We start from the raw sequence: 18,095 nt of genomic DNA, 5'->3' as shown, positions 1-18,095 counted from the left end.
CAACAAAAACAAATATAATTGGAATTTAATTGTGATCAAAAAGGATCTAATTGAGGCTAGTGAGCTGAATTTGAATAATGTTATGAGTTGGAATGGATATGAATAACAGACAAGCAATGTTCAGGATTTTACGCTCTTGAGATCTTACCCTCAAATTGCCAGTCTGCAGTCAAAAGTACATTCATCAAAGGAAGCAGAGAAGAATTATGAAAGAAAAGAAATGAGAATACAATCATTCTTTTATAGACTTCACATGCAAACAGCAGAATGTAGGAATTAGCAGGAAAACAGAGGGTGTTAAGTGGGTGCATCAAATCCTATCATGTTTTTTCCATTCAAACTGAAATAAATCCTCTTACTTTATTAAGCCAAATTTCTGAAACAAATGTATATTCAGCTTTTTTCAATTCAGCTTTGTGTATAGCATTTTTCTACCAATACTGCTCCCTTATGTCTGCATGGGCTATAAAAGTTTGGATTGTACCAAATGAGAAACATTCACATTTTATTTGTTGCTATTGAATGCTATGTGTATGCCTCATGGAAGTTGGTTGCCATCTGTTTGTATGTCCTTGATTGTAATAACCAAAACACAAACATTGCACTGCGGATGCATCTAAATAATCCTTGCACATTCATGAGAAAAGTAATACATTTTGTTAGTGTGTGTTTAAAAAAAGGGTAACACTTTTTTAATTAAAGCAATTATGTTGCTTTTTCAGCTAGAATCCAGTTTTTACTTTTCAATATTAAAAAAGTAAAACGTTAATCAAATTGGTTGCAATGACCAATGCCACAAATGACTCTGATGTACATGTGTACAGTAACACTTCTACTTTCACTGGTGTTGTTGTGTACACTGGGAAATGGAGCTCCTTTTGTACTGGATTTGGCTAAATATGCAAAATGGAAGCACAACATATCCATTCTGTGAATGCCGATAAGCAAGTACACAGTATATCCCTTTAAAAACTACTAAAACTAACATTTAGTTAGCCTTTAATAAAAAAGCATTAAAGTGCAAGTTTACTTTTATCCACACATATGCAAATGTGTTTTTAATTTAGATGAGGATTCTTGCGAAGAGTAAATTATTCTGTCGAGTGTTAATTGTTGACCTTGAATATGTTAGAGATATATCTCAATTCACTTCCTATCTCTGTGACAGCAGGGTATTAAATAAGAGGAGTGGTTGTAACTGGGAAGTAATAATAACCTGACAGAGGTCCTAACTCTTCCTTATTATATCAGGAAATAAGTGTTTTGCAGTCTGTGTATTTCTCATCATAGTATGTCCCAAAAGGAAATGTTAACTTATCTCTTCAATGGGGTTGTAGACTGCAGTAAAAACCTGACAAGCTAAAAAAACAAAAAACTACTTTTCGCTGGATACTCATTTAGAGTCCTAGAGTGTAACTCATACTATTTGGTCCTTCTTCTCTCTGATTAGCCTCTCTGATATGATTACATGTGGTTTGGAATAGATGACTGTCACTGGACATATACAATTACATTGCATGTATTTACATGTATATACAATTACAAGCAGACTGCCACTTACAAATGCAGCTGCTGTTACTCTGTCATTTACTTGGACAGGACACCTGGGATTCCTGCCCTTGTGAATGGGCTTACTGGTAAAAACTAAAAATATAATAAATAATGATAAACATTGTTCCTACTTGACCAGTTGTTAGCCCTAGTTAACCCTAATAGGCCCTAAATCATACATGTTTTTTGTTTTATTTGCTTTTTGTTTGTATTTGCTTGTAGCATCCCAAAAATCACACACAATGAAAATAAACACCTTTTTTTATTTGTAAATAGCTTTGTCATGCATAATGTATTCTTCTTATTCTCTAATTCTCATCAAGAGATTTGCCATATAAGATAACTCTTACTATATGTTCAATGATATTTTATAGTGCAGAAAAGAATAAATGATCTAATAAAACTGAATTCCACGGCAATCAGATTTCTGGTTTCCTTTTACCAACATTAGCCTGGAGAGTGTTTTTGGGTTCCTTTGGACTGCACATCATTATTTTATTCAAAAACATTATTTTTAAAACTTTGAAACAAATGATTAAAAGATACAATAAGAAAACTTGCTTTTGATGCAATATTCAGTTTCAGTACAGAAATTTCCCCCCCGATGCTTTTTTCTGACTAATGTGCTCAATCTGATGGCCAACCTCAAGTAACCTACTTTCTGAGCCTAGGTCTTCCTGGAGCGACCCAGCCTGTGAATGGACAGTGAAAGGAGAAGCAGCACAGTGATGACACCATCTCTCTGCTACTCTGCTTTCTCTTGCTATCAACAAGCTCTTTGTCAGCACTTAAAATGATTGGCTCCTTTTGTACTTGCACTGCTTACATTTAAAAAATGAATTTAATGATGTATTAATAAATTAGACAGCTGCATTCATTTGCATCGTATATATCTGCATAGGGTTGAGTACCCAGCAAAGAAAAACATAAACATGCAAGGACAGTCGAATGCGACCAGTAATAGCAACTTTGGAGTTGATTTACTAAAGGAATATAATTGTTCAGGCTGCAAAGGCAATGCTATCTAAGCTAAGTAAATACTGTAATTAAAGTTCTGTTCACTCCAATCAACATATCATGTAGGAGCAAAAAGAGTGGTGTCTTTATTTACACGTACACATTTTTTGCGAATGAGTACCCCTTACTCATTCCTGGGGGAGGGGGCATTTGGAGGCCTCCTTAATTTTTTAAGGGGGCATCTAGACTTTAATTAGCCCCCACACATGGATGTGGGTAAGAGGCCCTTGTCTTTATCAAGATGGGGATAAGGTGTTTTACCTGGGAGGGTCCACCCTAGTAAGGCATCCCTCCATGTAGAGGGCATGTGGCTAGATATGATTCAGAAGAGAGAGGGCCTATACTCGTCCTCCCCCCTCCAGGCTTGATAGGCTGCTGTTTGGATAAGAGTCTGTTAATAGATTTTGAGGAGGACCCTACATATTTTTTGTGGGGTTCCCCTTATAATCCATACCAGACCCAAAGGGCCTGGTATGGAATTTGGGGGGACCCCTACATTTTTGGGGGCTTATTTTGGATAAGGGTCTGAGATTGATGAAAGAAATTGCCCGCCACTTTCTTTAAAAAAAAAACACCACAAAGGAAACAGAATTACTAAACACTGATGTATTACCTTGTGGCCAATAGGCACATAAAATAGATGCATGTTATCTATGGTAAATATATATTAAAAAACAAACAATTCTTGTCCATTACCAGAATCAACATTGTGTCAGCATTATAAAGAAAGACCATAAAATGTATAGTATGATTACATTTCTTAGGTTTTACTGCACAACAGATGCATATTTAAACCTATAAATCTGACACTGAATCAGAAACCTGTTTTTACAATATTTAAGATTCTGTCAACACAAATAAATATTCAACATTTTCACATACTTATATTTAACCCCCTTTCCAAACTCATGTCTTCCTTTAAAATAGTGAACATTTCTATTTTAGAGTTGAAAAAATAATTCTTCCCCACCATAGTACAAAAAAGTATCCTTTATGAAAATAGGTTACATTTGCAAATGCATTCAGCAATAAGTTGGAGCTGATGACCCAGGGCAGACAGCGACTTCTTGTTTTTTGAAAATCTTATTGACCTCTTACCCTTACCCTAGAATTTAGCCAGATGTGTCACCATTTTTTTCTGCTGAGATTACTTCTTACATAAATAAACATTTATTAATACAGACATTATTTTCTTGCAATACTTCACAAAATTAAAGGGGGGTATAAGCTTTTGTGACGTTCTTCTCAAGTACTAGTGGGCTTTTCATCTGACCAGAATAGTGGACTGGAATATTTATGCCTCCCAGAAGGAGTGGGTCGTGCTGGAACACTTATTCTCTCCACTTCCCCTTCCCTCTATCCCATGGATCCATAAAGCAGACCATCCCGCAGTCCTTAAGAACCCTCCCCTTATTCAAAGCACTTTTCAAACTTACATATCTCTTTGCAGAAAACTTGAGCTCTCCACAACTCACAGTCTCCTCACTCCAATGTGGCACATTCCAGCTTTTCCACCTAGAATGTCTGACTCTTTGTTTACGCTCCTAGTGTACAACACAAATCTCGCAATTAAGGGTCTTTTTTAGGCAGGGAGTGTTCCTGACAAGACAAGCCCTCTAAGATCTGATCAAAATTGAACAATTCTCATTCTGGTCTTATTTGCAACTGAGACACTTCTTACACGACTGCAAATCTAAATCATCCTATGACAGGGAGCTCATGAAGTTTGAAGACTTGTGCATCTTCACCACTACTCTTTGGCACCTTATATTACACCTCTATATGAGCTTGTTTCATAAGACCCCATCCATTGCTGATATGGAGGCTCGAGCATGAGAAAGAGACCTGGGGGTTGCATGGTCAGATGAGGCCTGCATGTAAACTTCAGCCTCCCGAAGGGTTCACTCATTGTTGACATGCAGAAAAACAGCCATACACTTCATACTAGATGGTACTGTACTCCTGTTGCATTTCACAAAATTGACCCTTATATTCCTGCTACATTGGAGGTGTCAAAGGGACAAGAGCACTCCACATTTGGTGGTCCTGTCCCTTGACCCATCTATTTTGGCTGCAAATATACACTTTAATTGAAAAGATCTCTCACACACTCCTTTGTTTTCTTCCTGCACAATCCCTTAATATCATTAAGAGGCATCCCTCTCAGACTTTAAGTGATCTCTCCATTTTGTTATCTCCTTAACATGGTGAAAACTATTGTCCCGATTGGATTGAAAATCCTCAACACCTACTGTCCACAATTGGTCCTGTCGTTTTGTGTATATATAGAAATAGAGGAGCTGATCTATGTTGATTTTGATACTATGATCTGGTACTCTGGTGCTTGGTACGGATGGGCAATTTTTAAAGCCACTGCTACATACAAGAATATTATAGATCCCTTCACTTTAGGAGGTTTCCAGCCCTTGTTTGGGAACAGCTTTGTCCTTGATTGTCAATTATTAATGCTGTTAGTGGTCAGGACTAACACCTTGTGTGGTCCCCTTCACAATTGTCTGCTAGATCTGACCTAGGCCAATGGTGATCTGGTGGCCCTTTAGGCCCCACTCCCTATTAGTATTCTACTAATTATTTCCCTATGTTCTGTCTTTCCTTTTCTATCCTTTTTATTCCTACAGCCTTCTACTCTCCATTACCCTTCACACACTGCTACATTTCCTTTCCTTTCTAGTCTCCTTTTTCTATAGCCCACTTCTATGTCCTTGCATAGTTGGTCCCTACCATAGCTCTCCATAGAGTGAGCCTGATGCCCTTTTCTCCTGTTAAGGGATATTGCCCCTTGGACTCAAAACCCATTTTTTTCCCGCCATTATGGCCTTATGTGCTTTATCCACACTTCCTGTGCAGAGCAGTTTGGGGCCCATGCCTGCTGCCCTGTTTCAGTTTTTTTCTTTTTCTTTTATCTGTACGAGTAGGAGGGCTGCTATAAATGAACAATGGACCTATAGGTTTTTGATTGTTGTTTTTTATGTTGTTTCCCACAAAAAACTGTTCCTTTTTTAAACTATTCTTACAACTGCATTTGGTTATGTTTATCTTGTTCTAAGCTTGTCAATGTACTTTGTTCTTTACAAATTTTTAAATATATAAACAAATAAATTATTTTCTATATATGCAAAAAGTTTAAAAAAAAAAAAAGGCTTTAACAGCGTTTTAAACTCACCTGTGTCTTTGCCGCGCGCTCCCGTCAGAGAATCCGAAACAGCTCGGGCGGCTGCAAAGCATCTTGGGGCAGGCGCATGCGCAGTTCGGATTTTCGGCCGGGAGACAAGGAGAGACGCAAGGTAAGACGCAAGGTAAGTCTATGGGCGCGTGCATCCGCATGCTGACACTGTTGGATCGGAAGTGCCAGCAAGGACAGAGGAGTCAGCACTGTATCGGACACCCGCCGCAGCGCTAGAGAGAAGGCTGAAAAGGACAGGAAAGAAGTGGAAGATCGGATTAAGAGATATAATTTAAGGTAAGTGCTGACATTTGACTTTAATGTCACTTTAAGCAGCTTGGCCTATCATTTTATTTGACTTTAGTATGGTTGATCTACAGTGGTGGTCAACCTTAGTGAGACCAGGGCCTGGGAAATTTTCCATGCCACAACAGTAAAAAACATTTTTATAATTATACAATAAAATGATGGGAATGCAAAATACATATTTAAAATGTATTAAAAAGGGTGACTCATTGGTGTCAGTGGGATAGTGGCCCCAGGAGAGATAATTCCTCTAACGTATTGGTGTCAAGGAGTGTGGCCATCAGGGTTGTATAGCTCCCCAAATTACTGGTATCAGTAGGATAGTTAGCCCATGGAAATTTTTTTTTTTTCAAATCATTGGTATCAGTGGAATAGAGACCCCAGGGAACAATAGTCTGTCAAATCATTGGTGTTAGATGAGACTGTCGATCCTGTGCACTCCCCACCAGTGCCTTTTCTAATTATAACTTTCAGTGAGTAGGTGCAGTAGCGCCAGCTCTTTTTTAGATCTGTGGGTTAAGGAGCAATCCATCCACAGAGTAATTTCAGCCTGAGTATTTTTAATCGTATAAAGTAGCAGTAGTTCCCTGGCTTTTTCAATGATGCAGTGCGCATGGGCCCACCGCAGAGCATCCTCTAGTGGGCCAGTCTGGCATGACAACAGTAGCTGTCGGAGCAGACAAGAAGCTGCAGCCCAGCAGAAGGGAAGCCATGGCCCAGTAGTGGGACACATTGGTTAAAAACCATGGATCTAGGCAACTAACGGACAGTACAAACAAAAAAAACCTGCCAAGATATGAAAATGTTAAAACTAGAGTATTTTTACGCATTTCCGGGATCCGTCCCTTGCGAGCGTCTGCATCACGGAGGGTGGAACCGGCGGGAGATTCAAAAACCCCCCAAAAAACGAAAACAAATAGAATGAAAAAAGGAAGAAAAAAAAAGAAAAAAGCATACCGCCAGGGAGGTTAAACGTGAGTCAAAAGTGGTGGCACAGATTAACATTCCAATCAATCCTTTTCTGTAAGTAATTTAGCAATGTCATAAAATAACCCTTTTATAACCAGATGCCATTGAAACCTAGATGGCCAGACCATATTTAGCAGTACCAGCATTGCATTGAACAACAATTCTAATGTGACTACCTAATTTTTTTTATATGAATATATAAGGCTTCTATTTTAATACATTTTCATAAATAACCTCCTCATGTTTGGACAAATATGTTAAAAATAGGCATTTTTAACATTTTTTTTTACTCATCTCAGTTTTAGTCTACTTTTTAAACTTTAATACTGTTTTTTTTTTTACAAACTGTATATAAGCATGGCAGCAGCAGCTTGCTTGCTTTAGCTTAAACTGTGCCTTTCTCTGTGAGAGGCTCAGTGACATCTGGTGTGATTGTAAACAAATCTCATGTGATCACTGTGACAATACCGTGACATGACAATCTTATAGCTAGAATGTAAAGTAAATAACCATTCTCTCAGTCTGATAATATTAATTGGCAGTGTGGTCAGGAATGAGTCAAAATCCAGACTGATTTTAATGTTTACGCAATATCAAAGTTTGTCCACTTACTTTTTCCTGGTTTTGAATGAAACTGCAAAAGCTGCTTTATATAAAAAATCATTACTAATTACTATACTGATTACAATTAATGAATTTGGGTGGATGCACCTTATACAAAGAACAACACATACATAATATACAGGGAAACCTTTGTATACCAAGCAGGTGAATGTGGTTAATCACAATGTTTAACTTAATCTATATCATTAAAGGTGCCCATACACTGCACAATTCTCGTTCAGCATTGCAGTCATCGGAAGCCCGCCCCTCAGGGGGGCGGGCTTTCGATGATCGCAAGTACGATCTGCCTGTCCAAGATGGGCAGATCGTATGTTTTTTTAAGTACTTTACAACCCTCGCAAGACAAAAGTCTTGCGAGGGTTGTAGAGTGTATGGGCACCTTAACTCTTGTACAAAACAGTGAATTAAAAAAACACAACTGGGTTGATTTACTAGAAGAGTAGAGATTGTTCACCTAGGAAAGTGAATGTTCACTTTTGAATAGCATAGTAAATAAAGTGAAACTGTGTTCATTTAAAAGTCCAGTGATGTGCAAGGAAAATTAAAAACAAGACTTTGATTCGATTGGATGTCTGAAGTGAGCACAGCCTCACATCATTTACAAAGCTAAGTGACATACAAAAATAAGCTCTATTTCTGCATTTTCTGTCCTTACAAACCTATGACAGAAAAATGCAGATGCTGGGGTTTCTGGACTCCTTTAAATACTGACATGTATTGCTGTATGCCTATACATCTCTTTGTGCCCAAATGCATGAGCTCTTAAAGTGAGGCAACCCAACAGCGTGTGCCGAGAATACAGTGTTAAACACCTATTACACTACAAGTACATTTGAAATAAAGTATTTAGAAAACATCATTTGAGATTGACCATTCTGCTAAGTGCTACTACACCTGTTATGGCTGCTGATAAGTTGAAGGTTTTTGTTGGTGACAATAATTCTGTATACTTAGTTAGGTGGCATTACACTGTGGTCAATTCTGAATCACTTTAATCAAAGCTGGAAATATTTTGCATGCAATTCTATACTGACCACCAATGTAACAGGTGCATTTAAACTGACCACCAATGTAACGGTGCATTTAAACTGACCACCAATGTAATGTGGCATTTAAACTATTCACCGATGTAATGCAGGCATTTTCATGGACCACCAATGTAACGGGGATATTTACACTGACCACTAGTGTAATAAAGGGATTCTAGACTGATCACCAATGTAACATGGCGATTTACACTGACCATCAATGTAATGGAGATTTACACTGACCAACAATTTAACGGAGACATTTACACTGACCAGCAATGTAATAGGGGTATGCACGGTGACCCCCGCAACTTTGCTAACTATTCCTAATCCACTCCCTCTCTGTTCATCTCTACATCCCCTTCTGCTCCCCCCTGCATCACAACCCCCACCTCTCTACTTACCTCTGCATTCCCCTCTTTTTACCCCAAACCCCAGCCCTTGTAACCTTTGCACCCCAACCTCCCTTCTCTGCTCACCTCTCCTGCACCACCTTTTAACTGTAGTACCTGGTGGTAGGCAGGACTCCCAAGCCTGATCCTGACTAATAACATCCCCCACATGGGGAGCATACAGTGGCAGTGATGGCGGGCAGGACTTCAGGGGTGGAATGTGTACATGAATTAGTCAAATAATTAACAGCAACAATTAATGCATATGTAAATCCAACAGCACATTCACATTAGTAAGCTTTGGGCACACTAGAACAGGGTTGGGCAAGGTAGTCACAGATTTAGCGAGCATTACTTTGATCTCAGGACACAACCCAGGCACAGCCTTCCTAGAACAGGTGAACAAAATGCGGTAACTCAAGGTTAGTTAGCATATATGCCTAAAACAGACATATCTGGATTATTTGAAATGATTCCTTAATAGTTTCAGAATATTTTGGCTCTACAGATATAACATTGACTGAAACATAAAAAACAATAAAGGGATGCAAAAAATGTCTCAAACAGAATTTTACTGCATTATACAATATTTAGAGAACAAAAAGCACCATCATGTAAACTCAAAGCTAATGTATCCTAAGACTATTTTATTCTTTCTCCAGCAATTCATCTAAGCATTATTGATGTTTTACTGTTGAGAACAAGGAATTGAGAAGGATACCCATTCTGAATGAGAAAGGACAGACATCTGCTTCACAAGGACATTGCAATTATGACATTGCAGTAAGACACACACTGAAATGTATACATTATATTATAATTCATCTAAATGTTTATCATCACGAACAGAAGTGAGTTCAAGCACAAGCAATATAAGAGTTGTGATGTTGAAATATTATTGTTTAAAAAAATTCCACATTAAATTGTGATTTTGTTTTTACTTGAAATGTTAACATACTCATGACAGAATAACCTAGTATTTTCCTAAGGCAGTAGAAAGCCTGCAAATTTGCGGTAGCCAACAACAACTAAACGAATTACTTAACAGCAATAAAGCAATTCATTTTAAATTCTAATTTTTGTTAAGATTAACTGTACTTTCACCACTGTCTTAACATCTAAATGACAGAAATGTTAACACAAAAGGATCTTTATAGTTCCTGCTGCACTACTGCAGCAAGGTATAGCCATATGGTGGGGTTACAATGTTTTATCCACGGGGGTTGCCAAAGAAACTATATGAAATGTTGAATCACTTGCAAAAGTGAACCCATGAGGATCAGTGGTATTTGGAATCTCCCTAGAGACCAGATGCCCTAATTAAGATGTTAATAGGAGGGACTCTTATACTTATACTGATGTATTAGGCCCTCTTAACGCATGGACATTGCATTGTGGTACATTACTGTACACACTTTAATGTGTGGTTACGTTTTTTTAGGTGTGGCCATTTATTTGATATTGGCTAATCATTGAATTGGCTCCCAATGCATTGCAATAGAACAAAAAAAAAAACTTGCACATATGGTATACATGATCTGGGGTGTTGCAGTGTGGATCTCTTATCACCCATTGTATTTGTGTGTATACGTGCAATGTGGAAGGTGTGAAGTCAGCTTTAAAGAGGAACTTGACCCTTATCTTCAAAATAACAACACATACACATTTAGAAATGTTTAGTAATGACAATCTACAAAGAGCAGGCTTTTTATTTTTTGTACACCTTATTTTTCTCTTCTTCCTAAGTCTTCTGACAATGGCCATTTTAACTAAGAGCAGATTAACATATCTTCCTTTACTTCCTGGAACTCTGGCACATGTGACTATGCAGAGCTGTATGCTGATGTGATTTTTAGTCAAAGGGGGAAAGGTCCTCTTTAAGCAGATGTTAACTTAAAAGTAGAAAATTGCTAAGGAAGTAGAGATTTTTGGTAGAAGAGACATGGAATGTCTCAGTTACCTCAGTGGCCACCCAGTGGGCAAAGAGGTTTCTCATGAAACCTAGAAGTTCTGGAGATGGTGGCAGTGGGGGACAGATAATTAATCACATAGCACTGGAGAAGGATGCTTGAAAGGTAAGTGTACCATAACATGCAAGTATGCTGAACATAATTGCATTTTATAGCAAAACCCCACACAGGATGCTAACCAGAAAACACCCAAATGCTAGAAATCATTCCAGTATCTGCCAACTTAATTATAACACCAATAACTAGCTCACAGTAAAATGCGAATTTCCGCCATCTCCAATTAAAACTCCTAGTTCTTTAGACAAAGATGCTGCATTTTATCAGAGCACACTTCATGCCACCACAGATAGTCACACAGTGCACCTCGCTGCTGTGTGGGGACCTGAATGGCCTGTATACATTCTACACACAAAGTTAAAAAAATAAGTAAACAGCGGTAGCCCTGGCAGGGTGTGATAGACAGCACAATGCCAGCAATTACTGGCTAGTGTGAATGAGCCCTCACTTAGAATCCCAAGCCATAGTTACTATTATGAATCTATGGATGCCTAAAGGTGGCCTTCAACCATTGTACAACTTGTTTTGTCCATACATCTCACCCTCGTTCAATTTTCATTGAAACAGCACCTCATGCACAGATCAATGTAGTTTGCAATTAATGTTCGTCAGCACCACTAACTGGCTGATTTCCTTTGATTGAAGGAACAGATTCTCGTTTGCGCATGTGCAGTTTTCATCTTGAGATTTTTGTTGTACAAAAACACCCCTAACCCGTAAATATTCGTCCAACTAGACGAAAAGTTTCTAGCCTGCTTGATAGACGAAAATCTGTCAGTTGTACAGTGATTGCAGTTGTGCACTTCCCATCAACTGGCAGATTTTCAGACAAAAATGTGATTGCAGACAAAAATCAGCAGATCATTGTAAGGTGTGTGGGCACCTTAAGTCATTTTGGGAGTGGAAGCCATCAAGTGAAGATGATCTTTATTCAACTGTGTGATTTTGTCAGCAACATCTTGCTGGATTTGGGACAGATGGGTACAAGACTGAGGGGGGCGGGGTTGTCAGTGGGTTTGGGGAGTGTGATAAAAGTTTTACTTAACTAAATATGCAATTACATTTTAACCATACAGTATATGCAGCTAATAGTGCATGACATAAAAAATGCATTAAACTGTACCCATTATATGGATACATTTGCCAAAGTTTAGATTTACAGATTATAAATATATTTATTGGATAGTATTGTGAGGCAATACCTTTATTGTAAGAACTTTGGAAAGGTAAAAAAAAAACTGTTTGATAACAGTTTTGACTTTTTTTCTTGTATGTTGCACAGGGCTGGAAGTCACAATTACTTTACTAATTAGCATTAAACAGGAAGAGTTCATTCTAGAGACATGTGAATGAAAAGTTACATGCAACATAAAGGCTAACAAAATATATGCATTATTAACAACAATAGCAGCCTGACATTTCTTCCATCTATTGTTAGGCATTGGCACTCTGCTATCACGTTGCAGCTCTTACACTTCCTGGCTGTCATAACATACATAATTTATTTAAAAAGTTAGCTACTTCAAGGTGTTACCCATTCTGAAGTTTAGATTGGTAAATGTAGTTATAAAATGATGGCCATAGTGTTCCCACTGCTCTGTTTGTCTGACTTGGTGTAAGCTGATATACTTATCTACAGTTTCAGCCAGTGGCTAACAGTAGCAAATGAGCCATTTGCTCAAACAAACAAGGTAAATATTTTAAATCTCATATTTCAAACCTGTAAAAGCATGTCACCATAATTTACAGTATATGTGGGCTAAAATATAGAAAATAATATTCCAGCAGAACAGCTTCAAAATTGTATAAACTAGCATACTAATACATATATACAATATACATCAGTGCGTTAAAGTAATACTTAGGTAGTGTATAGGATGGAAATGTTCACAGAGACAAAGGTCTTCTTGTCCCTGAGGGTGCATTCACATCTTTGTGCTTGCTTGTGCTATAACATGTTCTTTTAATATTTTCTATACATTTTGTTTCTGAAGTGACATGTTACAGGGGCACTTGAAAAAATACTAATGCATAATTACAGATTTTCAATTCAAAAAGACCCTTTTATTAACTTTACTGAAACGTTAAAAAAACAATGTATGTTAAAGGCTCTCCCAGTGCATGTTAATTTATAGAAGTACAAGCATAAAAACACATACAAAACTACTTTTTATTAATGTTACTAGTTCATGTACATAGAAGTAAACCAGTTTTCAACCAGCTGGTCTGAGCCAGGGCACCTGAATTCTATCTATCAGTGTTGACACCTGTATCTTTGTTAACAAAAATTAGATTATATATAGTCATCATTTTGTTAAAGATGTAGGCTACTAGTATAAAAAAATAAATAAATATATTTACAAAGGAATAAAGTTTTTTTTTTTATTGTGAAACTACTTGTTTAGATTGTATGTGCATATGCTTAGTTTGGAAAGTTTTTTGAGGTTTGAAGCTAAATGTGCCGAATGTATTCATAATTCTTCCTTCCTGGTTTTCTGTGGTCATTTAACTGTCTCTGACAGTCTGACGGTATCAACAATAGACACTGTTACATAAGCTCACAATACGTGGTGGAGCAGCACCTAAGGGTAATAAACTGCCAAAAAACTGCCATATGTAAAATATCTGTTAATAGTGGTAACAAAGGATGAGTATTTAATAAGCTTACCTTTATTTACCTTTTAACGTGAAAAATAAAATGATGTGTGCTCTCCTCCACCAAATATATGGTTACCAGAAATGTGCAATAGTATCTTCATGGTTAAAGGGCCATCACTATACTGACATCTACCTCTATGACTAAACCACTGGGTAGGCACTTCAAAAGGCCCTAAAAACATTGTGGGGTGGGCACAGGTGAGTCGGTCTTAGAATTAACCACAAGTTCCCAAAACTCTTTTTCCCAATTTATTTAAAGAGTGCTCTTTGGTTTCTGGGAAGATAGGGTTTTTGGTTTTGGGCGGAGCATCTGATGTCACATTGATCTCTATGACTGACGGCCACAGTCATTCGTAACTCCTGCATATACTCCTAAGAGAGATTCCATGCTGTGTTACCACTGCTTTTATGTGAGTAATTTTCTTTTAATCAATCATACTTTGTTTGGATGGTACGCGCTAAGGTGTTTGCTTTCTCTTTTTGGATAACACGATCCTGGCATTAACATCCTATACTGAGGAGGCCTACAGTTCGATAAAGATTGGAGGTTATTGTTTTACTAATAAAGAAATGATATACAGACCTGTCTGCTGGTCTGATTACATCATTGGAAGACATATGTGAGCGATTGGAGCTGAGGGCCCCCTCCCCTGGTTAAGAAGGGAATTGCCTGATTTGACCTTTTGTTGGGTTCCTGTTGCTTATTACGACTGAGGAAGCTACTTGCATAAGTGGCAAACACCCTGAACATTATAGAACATGTCCACTTCAATGTGACTAATTACTAATAGTAATACCATGACCTTGAAAAATGGAAAAAAAAAAAATCACAGACATGTTCCTTGTGCTTAGCAAAAAGAAGTGTAGCAACCTTTAACAGACAGGCATACTTTGGAGACCAGGATTCCATTATTTATTATTCCAGTAACGAGTCTTTATAGAAACACAGTGGTTCCTTAAAAGTTATGTGGGCTAGTTTCCTTATTGTCAAATGAATTTAAACTTACTTAAATAATACCACTGTCATTCCAAATAGATTTGTTAATGCTGAAAAAAATATACTTTAAAATATACTTTAATTAAACATCTATATTTAGTTATTCCCTGTGGACTTGGCATGATATCATATTCTGTTTAATAATGAGAAGTCACATTACTATGCTCACCGTGACTGCAATCAATCATTAGAATCATATTAGGTAGCAGACAGATTGTTACACATTTTTCTAAGTACATGTAGTTCTTAGAAGTCCCTAAAGCAATTAATTCATCTTTTCAAATAGACATGCCAATATTATCTCTATTTTTAAGGCTTGCAGAGCCTAATATGCTTGTGATAAGTCCAATCTTCAGTGTATATTATTTATTAAAGGAATGTAGATATAAATAGGAAATACACAGCCAATTTATAAGAATCAATATAACTAATTCTGTCAGTGTGTGTCTTAGGTTTGAAATGCTTTTGTTGCTCATAGCAACCAGTCAAGCTGGTGTTATTGCTCCATAATCCACTTGAAAAAAGAAAGTGGGTGCCTAAAAGGTTTGCAACAGACATGAAAAGAACAGCTCATGATCTGAACTGTCATTTTCTTCAGTGGGATTTACTTTTAACTGATAATAAAGATCTTAAAGAAAACTGATCCAAAGCATCATAAACCTCCAGCCACAGCATCATGATAAATAGTGAGAACTCTCAAATCATGAGCTGGGCAAGCAGGCTCTTTACAGAAAATGCTATTCTTTCATAGACTTTTTTTCCTATAAGCTGCAGCAGTACCGTGGCAAAGTGTTATGGAATGTCAAACCTTGGAAAGGGTAGGCAGGCTAAAGATTAAGAGGTATTCTTCTATCAACATGCACTGGAAGGTCAATGTTTTAAAAAAAAGGTTGTGCTTGAGACTGTGGCCTGGATAATAATGGAAAAAAATAAACCCACTTGTTGGCAACACTTTCAGGCAAGTAGGATGGCAAAATCAATAATCAAAAATGATTATTTATTTTTATTTTAGATACTATACTCAGGAATGAAATCTTAAAAATGCATTCAAGTAACTTAAGTATTAACAAATACATAATGTATGTGTGTATGACTCGGCTGTAGATCCTCAAATCATCTCTGAAATTGTGCCAACACTGTCCTTCCTTCTGGAGGGTGGCTACTTTTGTTCCCCATGGTCCCTGTGTGTGTTGTAAATTAGCCACCACTCCAAACCCACTCTTCTGTCTTTACACTTTAAAACCTGTCATGACAGAAATATATAAGGCTAAAGGTGAACTTCTGAAAATACTAGTTGATTCTCTGTTCCTCTGATTTTCTGGCTTCTATACTTTTAAATCAGTAACCAAGATCAAGTATGCAGGACTTCTGACTGTACTTGATGCATATTGGTTCCAAGTCAGTGACTCAAAAAGTACTAAAGATAGAAGATCAGCAGGACATGCAGGCAACTACCATTTTCACCACTGAAGAGTAAAAAATAACTTCTTGTCTTTGCTCTATTTTGGTCTGTTAAATATACCATTGAAAGAGTTATATCTGTTTGATAATAAAAAAAAATACCTGTTAATCCAGTCAGAAATTTAGTGAGCTGATTGTTCTGCATGGTTATCGGTTACCATTGCTCCCAGTTTGCTCTGTAAACTACAGAACACATCCCACCTATTGTAGGGTGACAGCACTGTTCTTTCATTCATACAGTAAGTAACTGAGTAAACCTTGTAACCATAGGTAAGGGAAGGGTGCTACTGGCAAGATCACCAGGAAAAAATACATGTAAAAAACCCCTGACAAAGAAAATGTTTGCAGCCACCACATCTAAGGACTGGTAATCTGCAATATACTGCATTTTTATTTAATTTTATTGCATTTAGATACACTTTAATGGCAGCCTCCATAATCTTTTCAGAGTAAGTTTGCTTCAACTACTTGCCGTTTGGTCGTTGAAATTAAAAAGCTGAATTGCTCACTGCTCATGGCAGGTGGCATTTAGAAATGTCCTTTCTTACTTCCATGGCCCCCACCTGTGAGGGAGTGGGAATGTTTAAACATTTTAAACAGCCAGCAATGGCTGTTGCATAAAAGCCTTTGGATGGCTATAGAGGTGCCAGGGAGTGTTGCCGACCCCCCCCCCTTCGCAGTTGCTCCTGGCTATCCTGGGCTCTGCTGTCCCCGTGTGGGCCTGGGATCAGAATAGGGGCTCTCTGTACCTCAATTGAATTGAGATCAGCACACGTCCAGCGGCTGATCTCCCCTCCAATCACTGAAAGTGGAAGCAATGTGTATTATACAATGCCCGCTTTCAAGCTCTCATTTCTCCAACTGCCGACTGTCTTCAGTTCAGCTTCATTGGTTTCTTTGGGGTCATTAGGTGACATTAGGGGTCTACTAGACCCATTTTGTCTCCATAAAGAGGACCTGTCATTGTATCTGTGCTTTCACATAGGGAGCTAACAAGCCCCCTATGTGATAGCAATTAAAAAAGTTTCAAAAAATTAAAGCCACATATAAAAGATAAAAAAACAAAACATTGTTTAAAGTCCCTCACCCTACATGCGAAAAGGACAATTGCGCCACTCAGAGTGCGAGCAATAATTCTAGGGTCATCAAATACTGTTAACACTAAATTGATGAGTGGAAAAAGCTTTTAAAGCACCGCTTATGGGCAATTTCAGGTATTGTAGTTTTTTTGCAATTTCACAGGCGTACACCATTTTAAGGCTTGGTGTCTAGTTATCCAAAGTGACCAAAGAAATGTAGCAAACAAATGCAGAATACATTTTGGCCTAAATGTATGTAAATATTTTATTTATTTGCTATGTTTCATAACATGAGAGTTTGATGTGCCCAAAAAATGGTCTTCAAGTGGTTAATACTTCTCACTTGTGAGTGACTGTCTGTACATAGATAAAAGGCTGTAGAAGATGAAACTTTTGCACCACTACTAAAAGAAACAACGAGGAAGCAGTTGAATTTCTATAAACCAAATGCACCATGTTTTTGAGATATGTAAGCTTCTTACATCTAAAGTTCAATATTTGGTAATGCATTTAGTTTCTGATTTTTGTTCTCTGCCAGTTACCTTTTTTAAAAGCACTCCTAAATCATGTCTCTTAGAAAAATGATAATTCAGGAAATGAGAGATGTGGTCCAAAAAGTATATCTAACTATTATTTGAGCACCTTGATACATTTGGTTCATGTAAGTCCATTCAGAACTTACTTTATATGTAGTATATGTAGATCTATATGTAGATCTATATGTAGATCTATACTAAGTGCACTCTTCCACCTTCTGTCTATATTTTTAGCAGACAGCAGGTTAGAGATAGGAAGATTATAT

The 18,095-nt window shown here is 37.5% G+C and overlaps 1 protein-coding gene across 1 annotated transcript in view; it reads right to left on the bottom strand.

Annotated features, from left to right (window-relative positions):
- Nucleotides 1-18,095, bottom strand: part of LOC108793348 (protocadherin-15-like) — a 311,837-nt gene that overhangs the window by 112,148 nt on the left and 181,594 nt on the right. Inside the window, exon 3 of the mRNA XM_018564263.1 lies at nt 149-163. Within this exon, the coding sequence (XP_018419765.1) occupies nt 149-163 (15 nt within the window). The remainder of the gene's footprint in view (nt 1-148; nt 164-18,095) is intronic.

This window comes from Nanorana parkeri, unplaced genomic scaffold, assembly GCF_000935625.1.
Source record: "Nanorana parkeri isolate BGI_ZX_2015 unplaced genomic scaffold, ASM93562v1 scaffold741, whole genome shotgun sequence".
NCBI lineage: Eukaryota > Metazoa > Chordata > Amphibia > Anura > Dicroglossidae > Nanorana > Nanorana parkeri.
This window is presented reverse-complemented; position numbering and strand designations above follow the sequence as displayed.